This window comes from Micropterus salmoides, unplaced genomic scaffold (assembly GCF_014851395.1).
Source record: "Micropterus salmoides isolate LMB-PRFRI ecotype aquatic unplaced genomic scaffold, ASM1485139v1 Ms_hic_scaffold_10, whole genome shotgun sequence".
In the NCBI taxonomy this organism is placed as follows: Eukaryota; Metazoa; Chordata; class Actinopteri; order Centrarchiformes; family Centrarchidae; genus Micropterus; species Micropterus salmoides.
Genome location: NW_024040041.1, coordinates 26,018,608 through 26,045,523, shown reverse-complemented (window position 1 = coordinate 26,045,523; position 26,916 = coordinate 26,018,608). Strand labels below are relative to the sequence as shown.

General features: G+C 42.3%; 1 protein-coding gene across 1 annotated transcript; it reads right to left on the bottom strand.

Moving 5' to 3' along the window:
- Nucleotides 1–183: 183 nt before the first annotated feature.
- On the bottom strand, nt 184–26,724 carry lasp1 (LIM and SH3 protein 1). Its single transcript, XM_038705037.1, has 7 exons — nt 26,419–26,724; nt 18,454–18,548; nt 13,464–13,548; nt 8,547–8,654; nt 5,271–5,346; nt 4,128–4,216; nt 184–3,823 (listed from the first exon to the last, which is right to left on the bottom strand). The coding sequence occupies exons 1-7, from the start codon at nt 26,485–26,487 to the stop codon at nt 3,650–3,652; spliced, it is 696 nt and encodes a 231-aa protein (XP_038560965.1). The 5' UTR covers nt 26,488–26,724; the 3' UTR covers nt 184–3,649.
- Nucleotides 26,725–26,916: the final 192 nt, after the last annotated feature.

Genomic DNA, 26,916 nt, shown 5'->3' with positions numbered 1-26,916 from the left:
TTATCTTCAAAGAAAATATTCCCGTGGAATTATTCTTCCAGTAATCTTGAACAAATACGTGCACATGAGAAGAAATGGAAAACGTTCTTTGCCAGGAGGCCCCCCGGCAGCTTAATTCCACCTGAAGGACTTTTACATTTGTCCCATTATTCTGCTCCACAACATGAGTCGAAGCACAAACAGTCTGAGAAAAAAAAATGACATTTTATTGAATCTGCAGAATCATAAGTACAATTTGAAGTGCTGTAACAGGGCAACAGGAGATGATATCAGGTCCTTAATTCTGTGTATGTATTCACAATGAGTTTTGAATACATGTGTATGTCAATATGCATATGGTATCTTTATTATTTTTTTGAAAAAATAACAAAATTATATCAAAAACAAAACAATTTTAGATGGAATGCACAAAACTGGTCTGAATGCTAAACCCGATTGTGGATTACATGATTTCACTCTGCAAAGTCTACAGTATATAACCAGTATCATAGAAGCAGGGAATGATTCATCAGAAGCGCAGGGGCCTACAATGGAGGCTGAAGGAAAGAGGGATCTCAGCAGACTGGTGGACAGGATACTAGACAGAAACTGAATGGAAACAGGGTTATGAGATGACGTTACGGTTCAGTAGATGAGTGATGCCAGAGCAGAAGAGCAGTATTTGGCGCCGAGAGGTTAAATTCTGACTAATATCCAGGTCAGACAAACAACTTGCCCTGCCTCACAGCCTGGGAGATTGAGAGCGTCAGATCGCTGCTCTCTGTCACCCTTAGCCTCGTACACTTACATCATCACACGATCATATTTGACTTTGCCTTAACAAATCCATCCTGAGCCTCACTGGCTGCCACTTTTCTGGTTCATCCCAAACACCAAGTGCACAAAATAAATGCCCGCAAGATAAGTGAAAGTTTGAATTTGATGTAATCTGCAGAGTAATGGGGGCTACTAGTGTAAGTAGCTTTGTTATTAAATACATTTTGATCAAACATCATCCTAAGCCAGGAACAACAGTCATTTCACTTCAAGCCAACCCACCAACTCTTCAGTTTATCCATAAGAAACAACCGTGAGCTCTAAAACAGCTTTCCGATCTAGCATCTGTTTTGCAAATAAACTTAAGTAGAGGTTAATGCAAAGTACAGGTGTACACACAGCATGTCCATTTTGTTTGGCAACCTACGAACCAGTGTGAGGTGGGGTTTTAATCTGATTCATTATAACAATTCATTACATTAGAAAGTTGCAAAATTGTAAGAATGTTCATCACCAACTTGCACCAAACTGGATTTTCCCCCACGAAGATCACGTGACTTCCTCCTCTGCCACATTCACAAAAAAATATGAACCACTTTTATCTGCAGGCAAGCCACTTCCCAGAGCACCATGACCTGTAAAAACATTTTCCCTAACTTACCTTTATGATACATATACAATTGTACAATGTCATCTAGCTACATAGTGATAGCCTTGTTTCTTTTAATAAAGCTGAACATTTTCTGCCCCCCACCCCACCTAAAAACACACCGCCCAATCGCTCACGTCTGTGACAAGTCACAGTGCATCACAGGAGAGGGAATGAAACAGCAAGAAAAAGGGGAAGAGGTGAGTATGGTCAGGAGCCAATGAGATTATTTACACCACTGAAAAAATGGTCAAATATCACGTTGAAAATCTAATAAGGTCCTCACAGAAACACAGCATCCAGAGTAAAGGGGTGATGCAGAATTTCTGTGTAAAAGCCAGCAACTTAAATGCTTGATTTTGTGTTTATGAACCAAGCTTCTTTTACATCTTAGTGACCACAATCAACCAAAACGTTTGGTACACTTTGGCTGATTCAATTGGTCAAATATCAAAAATAGTTCACAATTTTGGGATTCACCTACCAGATGGATCAAAGAAAAGTTTCTGTCTTGCATCAGTGCTCGGATGTGACATACAGGTCACAGGCCTGCCTTTATGGGTGTTTTAAAGACCAGAGCATAAAATAAAAACTTTCTTTTGCGTGTATTTTAAATGCCATTCTGTAGCATTACTTTCTTAGAAACTCAAGAATATTAATCAGCATAAGATAGATCCACTGATCAGAAACTCTGTTCTGCACTGTTCTGACCTGAACTGCAGGTTTCACACAACTGATTCTAATACTGCAACTGCACAAGTCTAGACAGACTCTTCTGCCTTGGTTCATAGATTGATTTGCTGGTTTATTTATTTAATATACTTGCTTTTTTATTTTTTAAAATAAGCATCTCACAACAACAAGGCAAAAGAAGAACAGCATAAGAAAAACGACGACATTTACCACAGCCAAGGATTCAACAATTTCTCTCACAGTAAATGGAAAAAAAACAAGAAGACTGGAATGTTCACTTACAAAAACAGTGGAATACATTTAAAAAAAAAAAAAAAAAAAAAGATTCACCATATATATAGAGAGAGTTGTGCTTGGCCTTCTCTTTTATTAATGTGTATTCTTTGATGGTGATTTTGTAGCAAAAAAGGGGAAGAACTAGACATGTTCCCATCTCTTTTCTCCAAACAGTTTAACCTTGATCACCATAACTTTGTGATTCTCTCAGGACTGAAGGCATTCAGGCTGCAAAAAAAACAGGAATAAGGGTGTATATACTATACATCCACACCAACAGAGGTGATGTATTCAGTGTGGCTGCAGGAGATGGACTGATAATGTCCCCTAACTTGTCCCTGATCCCTCCTGTATCCGACATGCCCCAGTAAGGCAACGACAGGAGGTGCTCTTCAGTTAGGCTACGATTCCAGTTTCACGATACCCACCAATGCAGTGCTAAACACGAGGGTGCCTTCTTGAGCACACAATGGCAAGATGTGTGTCAATCTATAAATGTATTAAAAACCTCTCTCTGCTGAGAACGATAACTGGCTGATTGGTGCAACAGCAACAGGGTTAGAGGTTTAAAGGAATGTACACAAGTCAAAAATATTCAAGCTTAGTTTTGATAGACTGAGATTCTACACTGTGTTTCCAGTCTGGCCAAGATCACACTGCAAAATTAAAGTAAGAGAAGTGAATGAAAATGCCACACCCACCCACACTTCAAACTTATTTTCTCCACTGAATATTGACAATATGGGGGAAAGGGGGCTTTTAAAACATTTTTTTCTTGTTTGTTTTTGCATTGTGTTATGTAAGGATTATTAAGTGCTATAGCAAGGATGGAGCTGCGTGACACGGCATGACCCCTGACATACTGCGATGAACTGTGAGTTTATCTTTTAAGACTTTTGATTTCCACTTGTGACAGCACTTGAGTGAAGCCAGGATTGGGAAAAGATAAAGAGGATGACGGACATCCAAACAGAGACGGACAGATCAGCACAGATAGATTGACAGGCAGAGGCAGGCAGACAGACAGAGAAGGACAGACAGACAGATAGGCAGAGGGCGTCTGTGGTGGAGCTCAACAGTGAGAGCAGAGCAGGGATGCAGAAGGGGGGGGGGGGGCACCAGGGTCTCACAGGACAGGTTAGGGAACAAGAGTAAAATTAAGAGAAAGCGGCGTTAAGATGAGATGGCACTGGGCTTTTCCTTTCGTTCTTTCCCTCCCTTTCTATATACCTCCTCCTCCTCCTTTTTCTCTCTCTCTTATTCTTTCCCTCTCCCTCAGATGGCCTCCACATAGTTGGCAGGCAGCATGCCCTGCTGGCCGGTGCGCTCCACACGGCCGTACATCCAGCCCTCGTCGATCTGTTGCACATCTAGGATCATGTCTCCGTCCTTGAAGGACACCTCGTCTTCATCGGCAGCAGTGTAGTCATACACTGCCCTGTACCGCTTCTGTGGATAGCAAGAAGTAGTTCAGTTAGTTCCTGAGAACAGCTGCCACAGGTACGGTATGCTGAAAAGGCGCTACATTACATTACAACATGGCCGTTGTGATTTCCTAAAGCAAGAGCTGACATCTTAAAATGTCTGGTTTTGTCTGACCAATAGTTCCAAACCCAAAAATATTCAGTTTACTATCATGGAAGGCTAAGAATACCAGCAAAAATTCACATTTGAGAAGCTGAAGCCAGTGAACGTTTGCTGTTTTCGCTTAAATAGAATAAGATTTAAAGTTGAGGGACACTGGCAGACTTACCCCAGCACTGGCAGGCGGGGCAGCGGCTGCCTGGCGCACTGGTTCAGGAGTGGGATCATAGTGGAAGTTCTGAGAGGCTGCCTGGAAACCTGGCAGAAAAGTGGAGGGCAAGTGAATGAGCTGGTAACACATTTTATATTGCTACTCCATCTCAGATACCAGACCTTCTGGGAACTATACTGGTATTCATTGTTTTGGGAAGAATTAAGACTTCAATAAAGCAAAATGCATACTAATGCCAGGTGTATTTATTCCTGTCTATTTGTCTGCAATTACTCTTCCAGAGAGAGTGAGGATTTTAAAAACATGGCAAGCCAAGACGTGCAGCCAGTGGTTCTTAATTTCTCTGTTACACAACCTGCTAAACAAAGCCTCTCTGTATAGAAGTGTGAATGAGCATGTAAATTCAAACAGCAGGTACACTGGCCATTCAAATCCTTAGTGGTAAACTTTCAGACATAATGTTAATAATATTCCATATTTATGACTTCAAAGTTGCTTATTTTGAGCTTATGCAAACATTTATTTGGCTTTAGTAATAAACACACTTTTGAAAATGTTTGTCCATGGATGTAACCATTAAATGTAGGATTATGCATTATTAAAATTACTTGACTCATTTTCAAATACAACTTCTGCAGAAATTCACTGAATGTAGTAGAGGAGGAGGGCAGTGAACAAGTTATAACCAAGATCCCTGAGTGGTGTGATTAGGCAACACTCAGCTTGGTGAGCTCATGCAGCCTGTGGCAGCGATGGTGCCAAGCTCAGACAAGGCAAGAAGCTTAAAGAAAAATGTAGATACTTTTTTGTAAATACTATTTTTTTTTTTTTTACTGAAAGGTTAAAGTTCACCCAAATCACAAAAAATAATTTGTGGTATCCAGCCATACAGATAGTTTTGGTTTTATTTGTCAGGCTTTTTGGGATTTGGATGAACTGATCCTATTACAAAAGAGTTTCTGGAAATTCAGAGGGTGCTTTCTGTAAAATATGCTCTTCTACTTACTATTTTTCTACAAATTTTCCAACTGTTATTACGACTGCTGCTGCTTCTATCTACAAATCAAGGTAACTGTACACTGAGAGATAGTAAACTTGTATATACTTAATAAGCGAGCGTGGGTGTGTTAGATTGAATACCTGGACTGGGGTTGCCCGACGGAGTATTAGGGCCCTCTCCTCCCTTCCTCTTCTCAAACTCCTCATGATATTTAATCTGCAAGAGACAAACACAAATCAGGTCATAGGTAAAGATGGAGAGATTATGCACCCTCATGTGAGAGCGTCAAATCTACAGGTGCAGTCTTCTTTCCAGGAAGCTGCCACAGTGTGTAGTTCATTTTTTATCCACCAGAGGTCTCCCATTTGCTCTCAAGCAACCTTTCGTTTGTGGTGATAGGTGGGGCCCCCGCTACGTGCAGCAAAACCTCGGGAAGCTGCTTGACGTTGAGAGGAAATGACATCTCAGCGGCCGGAAGTAGAATGAGCTCAGAGTTGCATAGCAACTGTCGCTGACACATCAGGAAGAACAGGTGAAATGCAAAAAGGGAAACAACTAGAAGCCTGAACGCTTGGGGTGAGAATGAGCCAGCTAGATTCAAGAGGAAACACTGAGGAGAGGGGGGAATCACATGACTAAGCAGAGCCAATTGCTACTTAGAATCATTTATATTACTATCAAGGGCAACTGAACCTTTTCCTCAGAGCGTCTTTAATTTAAAGTAACTGAGGTGTAACTAAAAAATAAGCAACCTACAAGCTCTACAGCCAGTGTGCCGACATAAAACACGCTGATAAAACTGAAACTGAGTGACTGGCTCTGTGACTGCACTAAATAAGCCGTCCCCCCCTTATTACCAGGCTGATAACAGACTGACTCACAGTTCCTCGGTCAAGATTTACAACCCTCTTTCTGTGCTCGCTTACACCCATGCTCAAAGGGCCCACTGTGCCGTTGGCATTAGCGAGGAGTGTATTCACAGACTGGATGGGATGACGGAGTGTTTGTGCAAGGACAGTGAAGCGAGTGGCTGAGAGAACACAGTGACTGTTCACAAGTGCAATATGCTAAGTGAGAATGTGTAAGGGAGATTATTTTGGTTTGTTTTGAAGGAGCAGGTCGAACTGATGGTGTGTATTCACAGGAAGTGCCCAGGCTGCTGCTGAACTCAACCTCCCTACTACTTCTCAGTCTTCGCTCCTTGACAAGACGAAGGCAACAGGAAATGGAAGAGGTTTGAACAAGAGTGAAAATTCATGAGAAAGCAAAATAAACCCCCTCACACACACACACACACAAACAAACAAACAAGAATGACTGACAGGACAAGTCTAGGCGAGTTGAAGAGAATGAAAGGCTTCATGTTCTGGGGAGTAAACTGGCTTGTTTCTTAGTGTCCAGGAAGGAGAATTAAAAAGAGAGAAAGATGTAGCATTCATCTGGAGTGATTCCCTTATGACTGGCTTTGAATGATGCACTGATTGCAAGCAGATGTCTTGTTTATCAGTTCTGACTGAAAACACTTCACAATGAGCCTGAATCAGTCCCGCCATAATGCACTTGTTCTCTTGATGTGGCTTGTGTGTACGCGCACCCATAAATACATGTTATACATGTGTGTCTTTCTCTGTCTTCCACATTTCCTTGATCTCAGACATGCAAGATCCTTCACCACATGAAAGCAGTAATTACCCATCACCCTCCACACTAATTATGCCATTAACAAGGCTGGTGCAGAGCTGGTTAGGTGTAATGACGTATGTTTTGTGTGCAAGTGTGTTTTATATGGAAATACAGGCCTTCACAGCTGACTTAAGCAGTCTGAGGATGCAAGGTAAACATTGCATGCATTTCTCCATCGCTGTTCTGTATTTACAGAGAAATGGCAAATCAATAACAGGAGCTGAGGGAGAGAGGAGGAGAACGGTCCAAGTGGGGAGATATTTGAGGAGAATTCCTTACTATAAATGATGAGCGGCTTGAGCAGTGGAAGCCGGACATTTACTGATGTGGGGGGATAAAAGATACTTAAAGGGGTAATAAGTAGTTTTCAGCGGCGATTAGCGGTGCGAGCATAATCTGAAACACAACCGCTTTCATACAGAAATCCCACAATCAACGCGGAAACAATGGCATGCTGGCTGTGCCTTTTCTCCAGAAATGTTCAGGCTCTGTTACTTCAACGTTCCCGGCTCAGAGTGCAGCAAGCCGGTTTATTGGCACAATACTCCCGGAAGAAAAGGCAGAGTGACAGCGGCTATAAGCAGACCAGGATACAGCTTCACATAGCATGCTGGAAACTCAGGTAAACTCGCACTGCAACGTTACAGTAATATTATTTCAGCTTGAGGATGAACTAATCCTTGCTCCTTACACGATAACGTTACATCTACTTCATGTAGAGTTTGTGTTGGTAGAGCAGTTGTGTGGTTGTAGGTCTGTTGATGTTGTTGGACTGATGTTTGCTGTATAACAAACAACAAATTTCGAAAGGACTAATAAATATCTATCAGCGTACACAACTGATCCCTTTACCGGGGTGGGGGGGGCGCTGCCACCGCCAAGCAAAGGTTTTTCTTATCATCAATGAAATAAGCTATAGAAGCTTCGAGTACTAAAATCATCGTTAGCTGCAGCCATAATGCTGAGTTGTGTTGGGAGCCGGGTTGTTTTGTGGTGTTAGTGGTCTGCATGTCGGTAGCTACAGTGTTGTTGCTGTAGTTGAGGCTCGGGAGAGCGCATAGGGCTACATTACGACCGGATGCCTTCACATTAAAAGCAGAATAGTGGCTGTTCCAAGCAACAGAGAAAAACAGGCTTGTGTCTCAAGTGAGGCTACAGCCTATTGACAATAAAGCGGTGAAAATGTGATTCATTAATGTGATTTAATAAGTGATTTCATTGAAAAACTCATGTAGCCCTTTTAAAAAAAAACATGCACAATATTTATAATATATAATTTCAGTCCTTAAACTAGTGAAGCTCTCTGAGGCCTGAGACAAAGAAAGCGCAGCTAATCTCAGGAAGTGAAATAAAGGAAATGATCTCAGTTCTTGCGATTTCCACTGGCGAGTTATAATAATATGGAAGTATTATGCACCAGACAAGCATGACATGCCTAAAAGCTAACTTGAATCTATCAGCAACTCTCAAGGAAGAAAAGGACCCTTTTCCAGTGTATTTGCTTTAGACCAATTATCCTCCCTCAGAACAAATCCCCAGTTCAATATTGGCAAAGAGATTATAGTCATAAAACCAAATCAACTCACACCAGACTGGCTTCACACCAGGCAGCCAGGGCAGCAAACAACAATAGAAGAGCTCTAAATATTCTGTACTTTGACAACTTTAAGGATTTAGAGAATAATACAAACGGGGGGGGGGATCGTCTTGGTCTCTGCATGGCTGACACTTACATTGCTGATTTGGTCCTGCGTTTTCTTAATTCTCTGCAACTCCGGCGTGTCTGCGACCACGCTGAAACCTTTCCCTTTATTCTTCTCAAAATCCTCCCTGTAGAGAACCTGCAGGACAAACACAATTGTGTTAGAAACAAACAGGAGGTTAAAACATGGCAAGGCAAAAAAATCCAAAAACATGTGGCACATCACAGCTGAGATGGATCACACAGCCAGATGAACAGTTTCAATGCAATTGTGTGAGTCAACAAGGAAATGCTAACAAATGAGGCACAAATTATTGTTTAAAGCTGGTCTGACCTAGATTTTCTAATCATATACAGATTAAAGAGGGAAAAAAAACAAGATAGATAAATGCTCTTCACCTACAGTATATGCGGTCTCAGTGTCCATATATAGGTACTTGTACTTTACTTGAAATGGATCAGTCATGAGCTTTTATTTGGTCTAATAAAACATTTTTACAGCAGGAGGAAAATGGTTTTACTGTTGACTTTATCAGAGCTTGACAACATTAGAAGGACTAACAAAATGACGAAATGTCACCTCTAGTGAAAAGGAGCATCTTTTGCTATTTTTAAGTATTTTCTTGACTAAAGGATTGCAATTACATTTTAGACCATATTTGTATGCGCAACGATAAACATTTTATCACCATATTTCTCACTGTAAAGCAGAGGTTTGATGATAATAAAACTAAACAGGGGAATGACCTTATAAACCCATTTTCTTCAAAGCATAGATACCTACTACCTGAGAAACCAGAGTTTTGATTTCTGCGACTTAAATATCCAATGTTTTCTTATGCATAAACTATGACATAAACATAACACGCATGCATACATGCACTGCTAACACTTAGAGCGCAAGCAATGTGAGGTTGGCCCTACACATATTGCTTAGTCTTCTGTGATGACGTTCACTTCCTGTTTGCAGAGGAGTTGCATACAGGACGTGGTAGCAACCGTACATGGTCATAATGAGAGGTAGTGAGTGTGTGTGTGTGTGTGTGTGTGTGTGTTTCCGGCCTTCCCACCCTATCCTGACCCTAAGGGCAGAGGAGGAAACGTCCAGCCCATGCAGTGTCAGGTGAGTATCAGAAATTACAATGCATGGAGCTCTCCCTTGCTGCTGACCTGGTGCTGCTCTTGAGTATTCAAACCCACAACCACATACACCACTTAACAAACCGCAAACAGAAAGTCAGATACATGTTTTATTTAAAAAAAGTTTCACATTCTGGCTTTTCCCTAATCTGATCTCCTCGGCACACGCTATGACATTTCAACAACGACAAATTACTTAATTCCGCCTCCCCACGCCAACAAGCACCCTTGCTGCACCGATTTCCTGCACTCCTCCAAGAATGGAGCCTGCCTGCACAGCACATTACCAGGAAACAAAGCTCCATCCCTCCAAGCTCTCCCCCGACATCACACAACATAATGTCTGACACTGCTGAACAGAGTGCTGACCGATCCTCCTCTCATTTCCCGACGCCTTGTGGTGACGTGATGAGGTTGTGATTCATGGATAACCGTGTATGTGTGATGCAGTGCGATACGCCCGTATCTGCTGTCACCCGTGGCGTGACGTCCACTAAGAAATTGGGTGAAAACCTTAGTTGATCCTCCTTCCACAGGAAATTATACACGGCTCTCAAGCCTGCACACAAATATAAATCATGACGAAGATTAATGTGGCCTCGACCCATCAACATTTGATCCTCCCCCTATTTTTATTTCTCAGTCTATCTCCTTTGTCTTTTTGGCTCTGCAACAGATTCTTCTCCTCCAATCGTGGCTCTGCTTTCTTTCCCCACCCACACTCCCTTTCTCTGTGCTTCTTTTTCATTCATTCATATTTTACTGCCTCAACAGCAACAGACCGAGTCGTCACATAAAGCTTGAGCTCTTCCTCATTATAATCTCTCTCTTTGCTCCTATTTGCATTCCTCTAGCGTTCCTTCCTCTGGGGATTTTACTTTTATCTCTTCCTCTTTCACCCCGCACTCCTCCCTCTCTGTGTTGGTGCCTTCCTGTCTCTTCCTTTTTTTTTTCCTCACTCATGTTCGCCTCATTGCTCTTCTTCTCCTCCTCCTCCTCCCTAATTCGCTCTCTCCAGTTTCTTTATTTCTCCCTCTCTCTCGGACTTGTTTCTTTCTGTTTCCCCCCGCAAAGTCTTGTAATGAGGTGTGACAAACCTCTACCCTGCTACCATAGCAATATGGTTCCCGTAGCAACACAGCGGCGGTGAGGGGTTAGATGGCCACAGTTCTCCACAAACACTAACTTCCTAACGCTGACACAAAAACGCACTGAGAAGTAACACTGTAGCACATAAGCATCATAGTGCAAAAGTTGGTGTTTAACAGGAAGTTTAAAAATGATTGAAAATTTTCTTTAAAAGGAGTCTGGTTGAATTGCAGCACAATCAGCAACTTTTACGCTTTTTGACAGCACTTTTCTGTCATCTCTGCTAAGGACTGTTTATCTCAAAGTGTGTCCTCTTTTGGAGGGGGACATTTGATTTTAATTTTAGACCGCTTTTAATTCATACTTTTATTTATGAACACTTTTTAAAAACATTTTTACACCTATCACAAATAACCCATCCTAAACAGGTTTTGTTTTGAAATCATTTAAAATTAATTAAAATTATTTGAATTTGTAATCACAGCTTCCCATCCGAACTGCAGAAGAGAACAGAAAGAAAATATCCCCAAGACTGACGCTGATCTCCATTCAAATGTACATGAATCCTTCACCATCACACCGAAACATCTTTTGTGTACTGATAATCTCACGGTTAGGCTAGTGACTATGTTAAACCATTATAATAATGATGATCGTCTCCTGGTGTATGTTTGAGTGTTTGTGGGGGCTTTTAGGATGTACAGTCCATGTAGAAAAACACCATCTGTCCCTCGATCCCCTCAGTTATACCCTTCCCCATATGACCATAACCCCCGCCTCAGTACCCTACAAAATCCCTTCTTACACAGACACACACGTCTCATCTGTACTATTTGACACGGACATTCGGTTAAGACTTGACGCTCTTTGATAAGCCCTTCTCTCTGGACAACCCTCCGCTCTACTACATGCTGAGAAAACAAGCCTCTCCTTCATCTCTTCCCTATGGATGCTTCCCTATTCCCATTTTCTTTCTAAGAAGTAAATAGAGACACTGTCCAGATTAATATATCAGCCCCTACAGAATCTTACAAAGTTTTTTCTGATTAATGAGGCTAAACATGACTAATTTATACTGAATTGAGCTGATTCATTTCTGTGTAATTTAGCCTTAAAATGTGTCATGCAGCTTCCAGGGAGTGTTTCTGTGGTTACTTTAGAGATCAAACAAGATCCTAGGATACCAAGCAACATGTCCCAGACATGACTGAATGACTTAGAGAAGTGAAACCTCACATGACAGCCTTCAAGGATGACAACTGTCTGCTACCATATATAACAACATTTTATGGTCACTTCATCTGTGTTTTGTTAAGCTTTCTTTAATACAGACAGCCAACGCAGTGAAACATTGTCTGCTGGTGAGTACAAATCTCTCTGACTCTCTATCAGAGGCATCTTTATTAACGCATTAACCCATGGCCCAGTTCAGATGGATATTTTGGTCTGATGAGTTTTTTTTTTTAAATCCTAGAATAGGTCTTTGTTATTTTAGCTTCTGAAGGAACAGCCATAGTCGTGTTTTCTGTGGTTACAAATCAGAAAATAAGCGCAGAGATAATTTGTCTTCTGTGGTCAGTACACTTGGGTGGCCCTGTAAAAAATGTACAGCAACACAGATGTGGTGAAAGAATAGTGCATCAGAACTGGGCCACAGTAAACACGGTATGATATAAACAGTACTAAATTTATTAGGCTATAATCTAGCTTGCAACTATCATAAAAAAGCCTACAAATGATATCCAGAGACATTAACACTGCCAAGAGCAACAGCGTGAAACAAGAGGGCCGTTCCACAAAGTAAGAGTACTGGTTAAGCCAGAATTATTACAGGATATTTGGCTTATTGTTGTCTTATTGTATGGGTGTGATCAAAAAACAACTTAAATTTAACCAACCAATCAAAGACAGTCCGCAATCTGTGAACATATCTACCTACTTCTAATGAAAACACCTTTGTCTACTCCACACAGATTCTACAGGGGCAAGGACCTACATCTGCGACATCAGGAATTTCGGTTTCCACAAATAGGTTCAAATGTGGTCAAGCTTAATAGGCTTGTTCTTACTAAGCAAATTTTTAGGTTGAGCTAAAACTCAAGCTTAGGCAAAATTCTGATACTGCTTTCTCTAGACTGCTCATTTATTTAAACTAAAAAGGTAAATGGGCTTATAACCAGTGTTAAGGGCAATTATGCTGCAATAATTTATTGTGCAACAAGCACTTTTTGGTGGTGACATAAGGAAATGGAAAGTGTTGCAAAACATATTTAAGCAAGGTCCTATTTAATAGTTCCAAACGGCCTTTTCTATCTGTTGGATTTGACTTCCACACTGGATTGGTGTCTCCATAATATTATATTTATTACATCACCATAAACATCCCAGCCTTCTCTTCAAATCTCCTACTTGTCCATCATGAATCAACTTCATGCTCGACTTCCCAGGTCTGTTTTCAAGCTGTGTGCATGCAGTTATCTTGAATGTTCAAACTAGGTCTGAATTAGACTGATTATGTTATCTGAACTTTGGCTTTCTGAAAGCAATTGCTCCCAGATCAATTTTTAGGGTTAACTTAAAGTCAAGTTATTCAAACGAAGCATGTCTTTTTATTGCCTCCTTTATGGAACAATGCCAAAATGTGAACAAACTGTGTGTGTGTGTGTTGAGTTTGGTTTAACCATGAATCTGAGGAGTAGCTACTGGCACAAAGAGTTACCTGGCTCTGCATCTTGCTCTGCTGTTTGAGGCGGAGGTTCTCTGGAGTGTCAGCCACACAGGTGAAGTTTGTCTTGGGGTAGTGTCTGTAAAATAAATACACAACAGCAAAGACTGTCAGCACACAGTAAATACACACAGGCAGATGCCAGCCTTTACTCAGACTCCCACTGTGACGCTCAGACCTAGACTCTAAGAGAAAAAACAGCATAATTCAAGCAGTGTGCAGTCTGTGGCCCCACAGTGGGGGCATTTGTTTTTCAAGGTGGTCTTGAGGTTGAGTTAGGAGCCCCTGTAGACAAAAAGCATGTCAGTATAACACTCTGTCAGTGGGAGCCAAGGTAGTCTGAAAAAGAGGAAGTGCAGGCAGGGGCTGTGTGGGGGTATGAGAGCCTCAAGGTTGCAGAGTTTTGGAGGCGAGCCATAGCAGGTGTGGAAAAAGCTTTCCAAGCTTACAAAACACAGGCAAACACACACACACACACACACACACACACACACACACACACACACACACACAGCCCTATGGTGGATAACAGGAACAGCACGCAACAGACCCAGCAACAGGGTCAAAGAGACAGTGGGTGAGTGTGAATGATGTCATGGGTAGCCCCCTTCAGCAGAGCGTGAAGGCGAGTCACTTTTCTGAATGGATTCTGGGGATTTTCTTGACAGCCGCAGACCCATAACCACCCAATCTCCTACTGCTCAGGAGAAAATACTCCTACGCCTGAAACAAACATAACAAACACAAATATACTAGCATAAACATGCAGCTTCCACAAACAAATGCACTCAGAGATGCATGCATGCGGCACACAATCATCACACGTTTTTTATTGATTGCCCTAAACCGCTGTCAGGGGTTTGTATGTGCAAGGAATGAGTCAGTGTTTTTATACACTGGAGGCTTCTGTGCACAAGTAGCCTTCAAGTCCACAATTAATGGTGCCTGCCAGTTCAGTGCGGTCCTTAAGGCATCAAAAACACATGGCCTAAATCCAGCAGGAGAGGAAGAGCCCTCACAGCTCATCTAACAGCTCATATGGACTGCAGTTCCCAGCGTGCCTCAGGGTGCTGGGTGACCTCAAAAATCTTAAACCACTATCCGTGCTTCTGGGTAACCCATTTCGGCAATATGTTTACAGTTTCCCTGACAACATGGTAAACAAACTTGAATTAGCATCTGTCCCGATGTGATTATGAGATCTAAAAAACTTTTACAAAGGATTGTGGTTGGCACATTTTACATAAAGTGCTGTTAAAAAAAAAAAAAAGAAAAAAAAAAATTATATATGTTAATTTATTTTTGAAGATGGGCATGTCTGGTTTGCAATGGACCACACTCTCACAGAGCAACACTCTGTCTGACACAACCAGTATCTGTGTTAACAACATTCCTTCCTTCTTCAGTGTGTCTTTACAAACGGTCCTGGCACTTAAGGGTCAGTAAATCGCTATGCAAACATACAACAGGGTTGCGGATATAAGCTTAGTGACTCAGAGGGATATTCTGAGTGTCTCTGTGCACAACCATGCTCGTGTTTTTGTGCCTGTTTGAGGGTATGAGTGAGTCACAAGAACACTCATCTATCTGTCAAGTTAAGGTAATGAGTCGCAGACGGGAGTTGGTGACACATGCACAAACTCAGTTAGCCCTGTGAAAGCTAAAGAGGGGAGTGATCAAAATGGTGGGGAGGTACTGCTGGGGTGGAGGAGTGAGGGGGCCACGCAGGTGTATTCACACACACACACACAAACACACACACGCGCCCTACTGTGCAGGAGGAGAGGTCTGTTTGCATAGTGGAACCAGGAGATGGTGTGGCTGGCTTCACCCTCTGAGACCTGGAAAGGTTGTAATGCATCATTCAGCAAGAACATTTCATCAACATGTATAGAACATATGATCTAAATCAATAAGTTCAATGACTGAGGAGCTGGAATTGTAAAACCAGTTCAGATGGAGCTGCAGTTAGATTAGATTAGGCAGAAATGTTTGCTGTAAAATACCTGGCAGAATCCATTATGCAATAAAGTGGATAGTACATCAGATTTAATATCTTACTGGATTTAATCTTTGACTTATTTTTTATCTACCATGATTCTAAATAGTATTAAATGAAAGAAATCTGGCAGCCATTGTAAATGACAACATTAAATCAAAACACGTGTGACACATTTTAATAACTGCCCATTGATGTTCAAATTAAGGCCCCACCTACACTACTCCGTTTTAGTTTAGAAATGGAGAATTAAAACCGATACAATCTCCATCCACATCAGCGTTTTAGCTGTGTATCAGAGTTGATCTCCGTCTAGACTAAAACGACTGAGAACGCACATCTAGTGGCTGTTCATGTGCACTGGGCATGCGCGTGCCAGTTTAAACATGAAGCAGATGGTCTCTCTCTTCCGTAGTTACAGAAGATTTGGCAAAAGAATAAAAGTAATGCAGACGAAGAACCGCACCAGATTTCCTTTGCACGAATCAATAATGAGCTGGGACTGTTTCTGAATGTAACACGGGAGTTAAAAGGCTGTGGTGGCAGAAAACAGACTGGGAGTCGTCGCAAAGTAAACGGCGACATGCACAGTACAAGTGCAGGCTATAAGTGTTATTTGCATGGTACAAAATATTTTAATACAAATACCAAATAAAAAATTCTGTCAGTAGCATTGTGTTTCTGCTTTGCATGAGTTATAAGACCCAATTAGAGAGCCAAACGTAAGCGTCTGTGTCACCGTTTCCAAAGTCCTCCGTTTTTGCCCGTCTTCACTAAAACGTACTCTGGAGTTTGAAACACAAAATGGGATCAGCAGTGTTTCCAAACTTCTCTGTTATCTGACTGTAGTCTGGACGGGAGGTGCAAACGCAGCAAAAGGTCTCCGTTTTAAAACCAAAACGTAGTAGCGTGGATGGGGCCTAAGGCAGCGTCCTTTCAATTGCTCCAGCAGCAGTCTCCGTGGGAAATTAAGATTTTTCCTGTCTACTTATCTGTCCTCCTAAATCTCCCACAGTCCCCCCCCCCCCCGTGATTCTTAGCATTTAATCAGGGATGGGATTTTCATGACAGAGGTGGGTGGGAATAAAGTCAAAACAAACAACGCCTATATCAATTACTAAAGGACAAATATAGGGATGTAATGATAAAGTAGTTATCCCACAGAATAATAACAGAGGACGTAGCTTGCATTCCTTTCCTGAGGCGGGAGGCACTTCCACTGATGTTTACTCGAACAAGGCTCCTATTAAACAAACAAAAAGGAGCATAATAAACAGGCTCTGAAGGGCCTCACTCCTGCTGGCGCGGGGAGTGGAGGAAACATCGGAAGCAGGAAATGGAAAAGAAGAAGCCACTTCACTCTGTGGAAACAACTGTGATAGTAGGACACCTGCTGTAGGTACTTAATGCCTAGATGTAGACTGGAAGTAGGGACTGGGTTACAGTGAGAAGTTAAATTTAGATGTTTAGTACTAATAACAATGATTCTAAAAATCACTCAATTTTATCATCTAATATAAACATATAATTAGGCCTGCACACAGCTGCATTTATTATAGCTAGTTAGACCTCTGCTTGGGTTTAAGTTGGGTGGAGCTATGCAGAGAATTTGCTGTAGTCACCAAATCACCGTACTCGTCCTGACCTCACCTACTATGACAACTCAAAATATCTACTGTAAAACAAATTACATGGTTATTCAAGCTAACATGTGCTCACGCTCACCTGTCAGCTGGGTGTACTCCAGAAACAGATGACACATTTGGTTAACCTGGAAATGATTTGCATGTATGTAAGGTTTTTCCCTATCAGACTGTGAGTAATACTTTTTCTCTCTTCAGGTTAAAGCACTGCTACACTGAACACAATTATAAATGTCATGAGCTGAACTCAAAGATGTAAGGCTTTCTCCATGTACACTACACTCTCGACAAAGGAGAAGTGCTCACTAACATAGAATTAGACAGATTTGTGAACAATATTTGAGAGAAATGATGAATGGGGCAAAAACAAGTGTTGCATTTATAACTTTGTTCAGTATATATATAGCCACAAAAAAGGGGAGTGATTCGAGGACGATTAGGGAAACTGGAGTTCTTGTAAGTTTGCAAATCAGTCACACCCTGTCAGCACTGGGTGTTAGCTAGCTGCAAACATCTGTACTTTCTGATGAGGGACATTTTAATGGCTGTTCATTGCGAATAAACAAAGACAACAAAGACAAAAGATCTGCTTCGCATTCAGTGTGAAAGCATCTTTAGGTTCCACAGTGGCATGTTATTTTACTCCAGACTAGGCACAAATCACTTGTCCCTGGTATTAAGGAAGCCAAATTTGATAGTAAACAGCTGACCACAAGCTAGCATGCTACAATCAAGTTTCCACAGGGGTTGAGAATGACAATGCCAGCATGTCGTGCCGATTTATTTTGCAGGCAATAAAACACCAGTTCAAGAAAAAAAATGCAAAAGAGCTTGTCAGAACATGAAGCAACGCCTTCTCTCTGCATTCCCTCTCCGAACATGCACTCGCCCACCAACTCTCACACACAGAGACAGAAGGAGGAGGAAATCATTAGAAATAATGGCAGTGGGGGATTCCTTGGATTCCTGATGAGCCTTTAGTATGTGCTGAAGCGTGAGTGGACATGCTAGTTTGCAGTGTGTCCGCCTGTGTCACTCTAGTGGAACTTTAGGAATTTCCTTTGTTGATAAACCCTTACCCATTAAGGAGGGAGGGAGTTAGGCAGGCACTTTCCCACACCACATATAGGCACTTTCCCTGAGGGGGGGGGCGCTGGAATAGTCAGTGATAAACAGCAGTGAGGGGCCTTAGTTGGGCTGCAACATGAATACACACACATTTAGAGTCCTATTTCCATCTGTGGACAGATTAAACACTGCTGTCAGTGACTTTAGGATGCAGGCTGAATCGATTGAGATATGCTCAGTGATGCACACAAAATGATGATTTAGGACAACTTACGCATTGCAGTATGGTCTCTTCTCAAAGCCTTTGTAATTCTTCATGTTTAGAGTCATTTTGCAGACCTCGCAGCTGAAGCATCCTTTATGCCAGTACTGTCAGAAACAAAGACACAGAGAAGACATAAAAAATGACTTGGAGACATTTGTTTCACCTTAACTCAGGATGCAAAACAGAGCTTGACACACACAAAAACTAAACCACCCATACACCAAGTAGCACAGGAAAGCCAGAACTACTTTCTATTCCCTTGAGGTTTCACAGGGACAGGAGCTGTAAACAGACCTAAAGAATAGTGACTGTTAGGACTGTGTGGAGAAAAACTGAAGCAATGTGGAAACACAGCAGTTTGTGTGTGCTGGCACTGAACAGTTACAAACCAACATCCCCTTTTTCTAGCAAACCGTATGGTTACTATTTATAAGTTGATTCAGAGGAGCTGTAAAGTGTGGAGCTGCGTTTTTGCTCTCTGGTCAGTTTTCACAACTTTTTTAGTCCTATGAACTCATGTATGTGTGCAAAACGATTTGCTTTGTTTTCTTTTCTTTTCTGCATATTCAACAAGAGAGGGTATTTTCAGTTGCTGCAGAGACTGTGCTTGGTTCAAAAGCCACCTTTTGACTCTCCTTACGTCCATCTGCTCATCTCTGCAGGCCTGCATGTTTCTGTAGCTCCTCCATCCATCTTCATAAGAGGATGTGCCTCTTTCTCCCTCACCGCCCTTTCTCCCTTCCTCCCACCCACCCACCCGGCCGGCCTCTTGCCTCCTTTCCTTTTCTCTCCTGGCACTGGGCTGATCTGCGGCCTGAGGGTTCAAAGAAGGATCGAGGGGAGGGAGACTGGAGAAAACTGGAAGGAGGGAGGAAACATGAAAGGAAGGAGCTGGAGAGTGTAAGAGGAAGGGCGCAAGCAGGGGAGGGGTGGGGTGGACAAGAGTGAGAAAACGCCAGAGAGTGAAGCAATGATCTGGCTGCTCTTGCTATCGTCAAGGGAAGGGAGGGAGGAGTGCAAAGACACGGAGGGTGCAAGATAGAATGGAAGGGAAAGAAAGGAGGAGTCCTTATTAACATGGCCTCGGGGCGCTCCGTCATCTCTCTCATTCTTTCTCCCACTCTTTTGTCACTTTCTACACCAATTGCCCACACACAAAACACTAATCTTCCAAACAAACAGTGCAGAAAAGATGATTCCAAACAGGATAAACAAAGTACAACATCACTTTCTCAATGATTCACTCACAAACATATGTACGATGCAAGTCTGAATCCACACAGTCTTCTCTGGACAAGAAACGGGCATTTCTGATGTGCAGTGCAGTGATACAGCATGTGTTACAGCACTGATACACAGTTGGCAATAAATCACCAGGATGTTGAGGTGTACTGTCAGTGGACACAATCATGGCAGCGCTATGTATGGAAACACACAGCACAATTCATTTCCTTCTATTATGGAACAAGAATATAGCTTCAGGCTGGTTTTAAGAACAGTCTGGATGTAACGGACCACCCGGGGTGGTATACGATGACAACAGGCAAGTGTATGTGTGTGTTTGACATGGGCGTTTGTAGCTGTGGGCCAGCAATATTGTACCAAGGCATACAAAAGAGGCGGCTCACAGTGGAAACCGAGCCTGGGCTCTGTTCAGTGGAGCTGTGATCTACAGCCAAACACACTGGGCCAAGCCTTCGAATGCAAACTCCCTATCCCACTACAACCGATTCAGGGCCTGGGGGAGATGCAGATGGACACATCGTGTTACTCTTTCCATTGCTCTCCCTCCCCATTGTTCTGGCTAGTACTGCAATGGTAAATCCCTTTACAAACAACAGCACAGTGCTGGCAGATTCCATTTCCTCTAGCTTCAGCTGACGTGCAGTCGTGGTGGCTGCCATGTTTGCATGCATACCGTCTGGCTCGTCTACTTTTAGGGCAGCAGCGCAGAATGATATTCTCCACCGACTAGTGTTATCCCCTTCTCATTTATCCAAATCTGTAATAATGGCAAACCAGGGATAATGTAACACAGTGTAATCCTAACAGAGAAGTGAAAATGCAAATACTGTCAGGGAGAAAGGTGAGCCAATCAGCTGAGCATGGACTTTGATACTCACAGAATAAATATTGACCTTGGATCTACAAAGAACAAGCCTACTGCACTCAGCTCTTTAGCAAACTATTCCCAAGCCTCGCTCAGCCTGCTAACCCACATCACCAGGACAACCCTCATCACCCTCCCACCTAAACGTGGATAACATGACCCTCTCAGGTGAACAGAGGTCCTGCTCAAACCAAACCGCCGCAAACCAACGACAAGTGGAGAGCTCTAAATACAGGTGCTGAAGTGCACTGAGGACACACTGGGATATATGATCACTCACGCCCCATTTAGGGCAGAAAACTTAAATACATTTTGTATGAATTTAGTCACCTTCTCTAGCTACATGGTTGAAACCACTTTTTTTTTTTTCCTCAGCAGTGTCTGCAGTTTCCCGATTCTAACAGTGTGATTCTAAAGTACGAAGGGAGGTGAAATATAAACCCAAGTGATCACTCGAGACACATTTGAGACTCATGCTAATGCCAGGCACGAACAGACACCCATCTATAGCTATCTACACACATCTAAATATACAGTACAGCATCTTGTCAGAATACATTAGGTTAATACTAGGATAAAGACAAATAGTTTCCAAAGGGAAAGGAAGGGACTAACGGAGATGTGGGGGCGAGAAACATCCCAAATGTGTGTTAGAGAGGCCATCCAGCAGCTACCCTTGTCCAGCTCCAGGAAAACCTGGCTCCTGGCTGCCAAGACAGGATCTGGCAGTCAGCTGGAAAATGAGGACACTGCAGAGACGAAGCCCTAGAAATAAAACACCCATAAAAAAACAGCACTGTCTCCCTGCATCAGCGCTGCTCAGGGGCACATGTGTATGCGTACATGTGTGTAGCACTGTATGTAGGTTATATGTCTCAGTGCACGGTGCATGTATGTCAGCAGGGATCCCAGGCTCCAGTCAAGAGCAAAAATGCTCAGTCAGCCTCACAGCTTGGTGAGAAACAAATACATGTTAGCCTGGACAAAAACCCTGGAGCTATCTGGGCAGCAACGCAACTTCAGGCACCATGTACAGTATGTGTACACACACACACACACACACACACACACACACACACACACAGAGGGAGGGTTAGTGAGAGTCTGACCGTAAGCGTGCTCTCACATACAAGTGAATAGCTTAAAACATTAAAAGGCTGCAGACATCAATCATTTCCTATTTCAATATTAGTGTGTTATCTACACGGAGCAGATTTGTCACTTTGTTTGGTCTGCTTTCCACGGCAACACATTTAACAAACCATCGGTGTCATTAGAGTTTAACAATAGCACTGGTTCAAAAAACACTGGTCACGTACCTACCAAGCGACTCGTAAAGAGGACAAATCTATCAGGACTTGGCTGGTGTTATTTTCTACACTGATTAGATCAGAATTATCGTTTTACTTTAGGATTTTTTTAATCTATAGGCTGTGTTAAAGAAAGTTTTACAGTCCAGTCTTCTTGAAAGCACCAAATTAAGCATCAGAGGAATATAGCACCATATACCACTGAAGAACCTCTCCTGAGATCCTGATATGAAATGTTTCATAACTCTTGGTCAAATCAGTAGCAATTAACTTCAGACTAAACCACTATGTTTTATGCTTTCAGAAGCTGATTAAGCCCACAGTTTGAATTATGCTGTGATGGCTCTTTGATTTGTTATAAATCAATAGTGGCTAAATAAATAAAAGACACCACCATACTTAAAACACACACAGGCACATAGTGGGCCATTACAACAGCTTCCTCTGTATGTGTGAGTGTGAAAGATTATTCCTGCATTAGATAGTACATGCCTAAAGACAAAAGTGCCCACATCTGGCTGGTGCTAAAAGAGGAAATTCTAACTCATTAAAGCACACTGGTTTAATTATTAGCCTACCTGATGCCGTTAATTTTTATCCAAGCCAAGGGCCTTGTTGCTGGCCAGCAGGCAGACAGTGATTTTAACAGACATACTATGCTAGAGTAGAGCATGTACTTAACACACTTGCCAAACCACTCCAGACTGTGATGTGCACTTAGTAACATACACATACTGACGCCCCAGCAACGAGCCATTAAAAAGATCCCAGCAGAATAGATGAGAGATGAGAACAGTATGAGTGAAATCTCAAAACACTTCTGCCTCGTCATAAATCAACTGTATAAATGCACTTTACCATACGTCCAATCATGCTACTATGTCATATGGCTTATACTGAATAAAACCAATCTCTCTGCCTTCCTTTCTGTGAATTCTACTTTAAGGCAGCACGACAATTTAATGTTAGTAGCGTGGGAAAGCAAACAGAACTAGTTCCGTTTTCTGATATAACGCACAAAGGAGAAGTACCTGGACGCTCACTGTGGAGTCAACACCTCAGGTGATTTTGACTCTAATGTGTGTTGGTGACTGTGAGTCACCAAAGGGAATGGAGGTGACTGGGCAGATTCCTCACCTCTTGTGGCGTTTGGACAACGTGAATCAGCTTCTCAGAATAATCTGTCTAAATATAGGCGAGGCGGTAGACAAATTCCTCTTAAACTGGGGTCAGAAGAAACGTGTTCACACTGGACCATCAGAGAGCAAATGCAGTCAAATGTTCCCCGTTTAAAAATCAGTAAGTACTATATTTGCATAATACAAAAAACTCAAAAGGTAGGGATTCAGTGATTACATATAGCACATTTTCTAGGAGCTGGAAAAAGTGATTTAGAATATATTTCCCAGCACATGACTAGGCATTGGGTTCATGATGTAAGCTCCTTCTTGCAGTAAAGAATGTATAGAGCTGAATAACTTGAACACAGTACTGCTCCGGCCTTTAACCCCCTTTTTATGGCAATTTCCTGGGATTGAGACGCAGCAGTACAATTGAGGCTCACATCTTAAACCAGTAACCCCAAGCTGAAGCCAAGTAACACAGCAGTCAATTTGTCAGCTAAATTAAAAAAAATGGTCGCAACTGTGAAAGCTTGAGGACAGTATGCATCAGACACATCAGTTCGAGAGGCAAATGATGTATTATTATTATTATTATTACACACAGTTTTGTTGAGGCCAACTCTGTCTGAGCATTTGAGGTCACTACAAAAAACACATCTTATAAAGTTTATATAAAATGTGGTTTTTTTGGTCTTTTTTTCCCCCTTTCACCATCTACTTAACCAACTGTTGAAGTTTTTAGTGAGGCTGTGACTCATCTATGAAACTTGGAGCCACGCGAGAGATTATTTGTTGCATAAAAGCTGTCGGAAACAAGCACACAGGTCTTGCCTCAGAAGACAACTTGCTAAATGTTATGACATTGCTTTCATATTCAAGGGCCAAAGCACATATTCAAGGGCCAGCAGCAATGTTTGTACTTCGTACTTAATAAAGGATGAGCTGACTGTCAGAACAACACAAGTCAAGTTTCTCACATTATTTATAGACATTGAAATAATACATTCACTAAAATAAACTACCTGGGAATTGGTTACACCGCTTTATACTATATAATCTGTTGTCTACAGCATAATGGTGTGGTGTAAGTCAGAGTTAAATATTAAGTGGATTGTAGGTTCTGTAATTCAGACATACAATATGCGACAGCAAAGCAAGATACTAGTACACAGACACTCCAGCATACAAGTGTTTCAGTGAGAGATGAGATTTAACCACTCTGCATGATTCTCTCAATTTATCTGGGAAATACACACTCACTTCCTGAGTGCTGAAAATGGTTATTAATCTTAAATCATTTCACTCCTCCAGACATTGGATTTTAACCTAAATGTGTCCTTCTGTACTGGTAAGATTTGCATATTAGGCCATTTTTGGTCTATCAAACAACTGTAATGCCTCCTTGTTAGTTTTATTGCCTGCAGTTCAACAGCTTCCCTGAACTCAAGCTACAAAAAGCTACTTTGATAGATTTAGATACTTGAGCCAAATATGCAGCTCTAAACTCATTGCTATGAAGAAACATTTTAAGTAACAAAGGGAAGCCAAATAAATAGGCCAAACCGTCATGAACAAGAAGCTGAACCGAAAATTCACTTCCTGTCTTTACATGTGCTCAGCTGCCCACTCCCTCTGCTGGGCCCAGCCCTGCTATACTGGAATGCAGCTGACAGACAATCAAGTCTCTGTCGCTCAGTCTCTCAACAGAGGGATATCAGAAGGAGACTGTCAGGTAAAAAGGTATTCATATGTGGTTCAGAATACCAATGCAGCACTGGCTAAACCCTCGACTCCTAGCCTAGCACACGGAAAAATCCCCAGCCAATGTGGCCTTGGCTGCTTTGAACAAACTAGAAGTGTGTGTGTGTGTGTGTGTGCACGCCACGGAGAAGGCAAAGAGTAGGTTGTTTTGGCGTGTCTGAAGGGGTGAGCGCTGATGCGGAATGGCAGCAAATACAGACGGCAGGCTACTCTCCTGTGCTTGGTTCAGAGCAGGGAGACGGTACAGCAGGCCTCTGACAAAGCACGTTTTATGGGAGTGTCTGTCTGCTGGAATGCGCCCTGCTTATGGCCAGATTCCAGAGCACATTTACGCTGTACTTGTGGCAAATTTGGTTCTCATCAATACCGTCCTTCTAATACGACAACACGACTCTTATTTTTAGAGGTTGGACCACTTGTGCATGAAGAGGGGGTAAATCAGTTCCAGACCGGAGCACTTTGGGAAAACATTACTCATGGTGCATTCAAGAACACATCCAAGTAGCAGAGCAGTAATGCATCCAATCAAGAGCTGCTGTTACTTTAGATAATGTACTTTGTGTACTCTTTCCCCATCTTCCCCTCCTGTCAACCCCAACAGATAAGCATGTCTCAACAGGAATTGATTTTCAGTAGCCATTCAGACGTCCATTACACAAATTATCTACTTGCCCCAAGCCCTGCTTTGGTAAAAATATATAAAAAATGCCATTCATATGCACAAACATTACAGACCCCACCCACCTAGTATGTTAAGTGTGCTATGTCTTGTTGCAAAGTTACAGTCTAATGGAGTGCAGCAGGATTGAAATAAATGCAATAACCAGCACATGGTCGTCTTTACCCCCCTAAAACTAAAGGGGTCACAAAGATGTGTTGTGCCAATGTTAACTCAAATTGCTGCTCAGGTGTGAATTGGTCACCACTACAGAGTCGCTATGGGTAAAACTGATGAGATTACCACTTTGGCTGAGATTAGGCTACTGCTTTTGACTGAAAACTAAATAGAGGTGGCTCGACTAATCATCCCTGACTTGGATTATCCAGTGAATTAGACACAGACATGTCCAAAGCAGTCCACGCTGCCATGAGCAGCGGTGGTCACGAAAAGCTTGTTTATGGGACTATATTTTCCTCTAACAAGGAACTCAAGCGCCCTGTGTCGTTTAGTATTTGTAAGGTAGATCCCCCCCCCGCAACACAATACGTGTTTTATTTCTAGAAAAGGCTATAGAGGTTTGCTATCAATCAGTTTTCCTCAAAGCAGTGGTGCCAGCCAGGCCCCAACCAGGCTCGGCTGTCGGAAGCAGTGTGAGACGCTGGTTTGGGGTGAATCAATATCGTAGCCTTGAGCCACTGACTTGATTTAAAAAAAATACCCACTCAGGTTTCTTAAAGTAGCGTATTATCTACACGGTGAGGTGAAATGTCGTTTCTGGTCCGCGCTGTTGAGCCATCGCCTTCCAGACATTAAGCTAGCTGTTAGCTTGTCTTGCTAGCGAAATACCTGTCCTGTTGGGCTGTTTCAATTCATTCACAAAAATATGTGCAAGGTGTCATTTTAGGAGAGCAGAAATAAGTAAACGTGGGGAGTAAAAAGGGGAAGGTGTATTCTTAAAAAAAAGAAGAAAAAGGAAGACGAAGTAAGACAATTTTCTCATGTTCTTACCTTGTCCAGACAATTCACTTTTTCCGTGGGGTAAACGACTAGATTACATCTGCTACACAACGGATTCATGTTGGAGGAAGGCTCTTCTGGCTAGTTAGCACGGAAACCGCCGATGAAACTGCTTGTACTGTGAGCTGTCGAGTACTCACTTCAAAAACTAGCTATAGTGTACGATTATGATCAGTAGCAGACCAACACTAATCTACTTGTATATAGCAAATCCAGGAGATTGTTGTTGTCGTTGTAGCCGCACAGCTGGCTGTCAGTCCACTAACCAGACACGGAAAGCGCGCTCCCTCCCTAAAGTGCGCGTGTCCGAGTGAAAAGGAAGAGGCAGTGTTTTGGGGGGGAGAGGCAGTGTTTGGGGAGGGGGGGGGTTACATTTTTTTTTTTTACTTGGAAGAAAGATTGCAGCGTTATTTCAGAAGAACTGCAACACTTTCAACTGAAAGTCAAGTACTTGTTGTGTATTGCATGTAAATTAATCAAGCTCCGTTG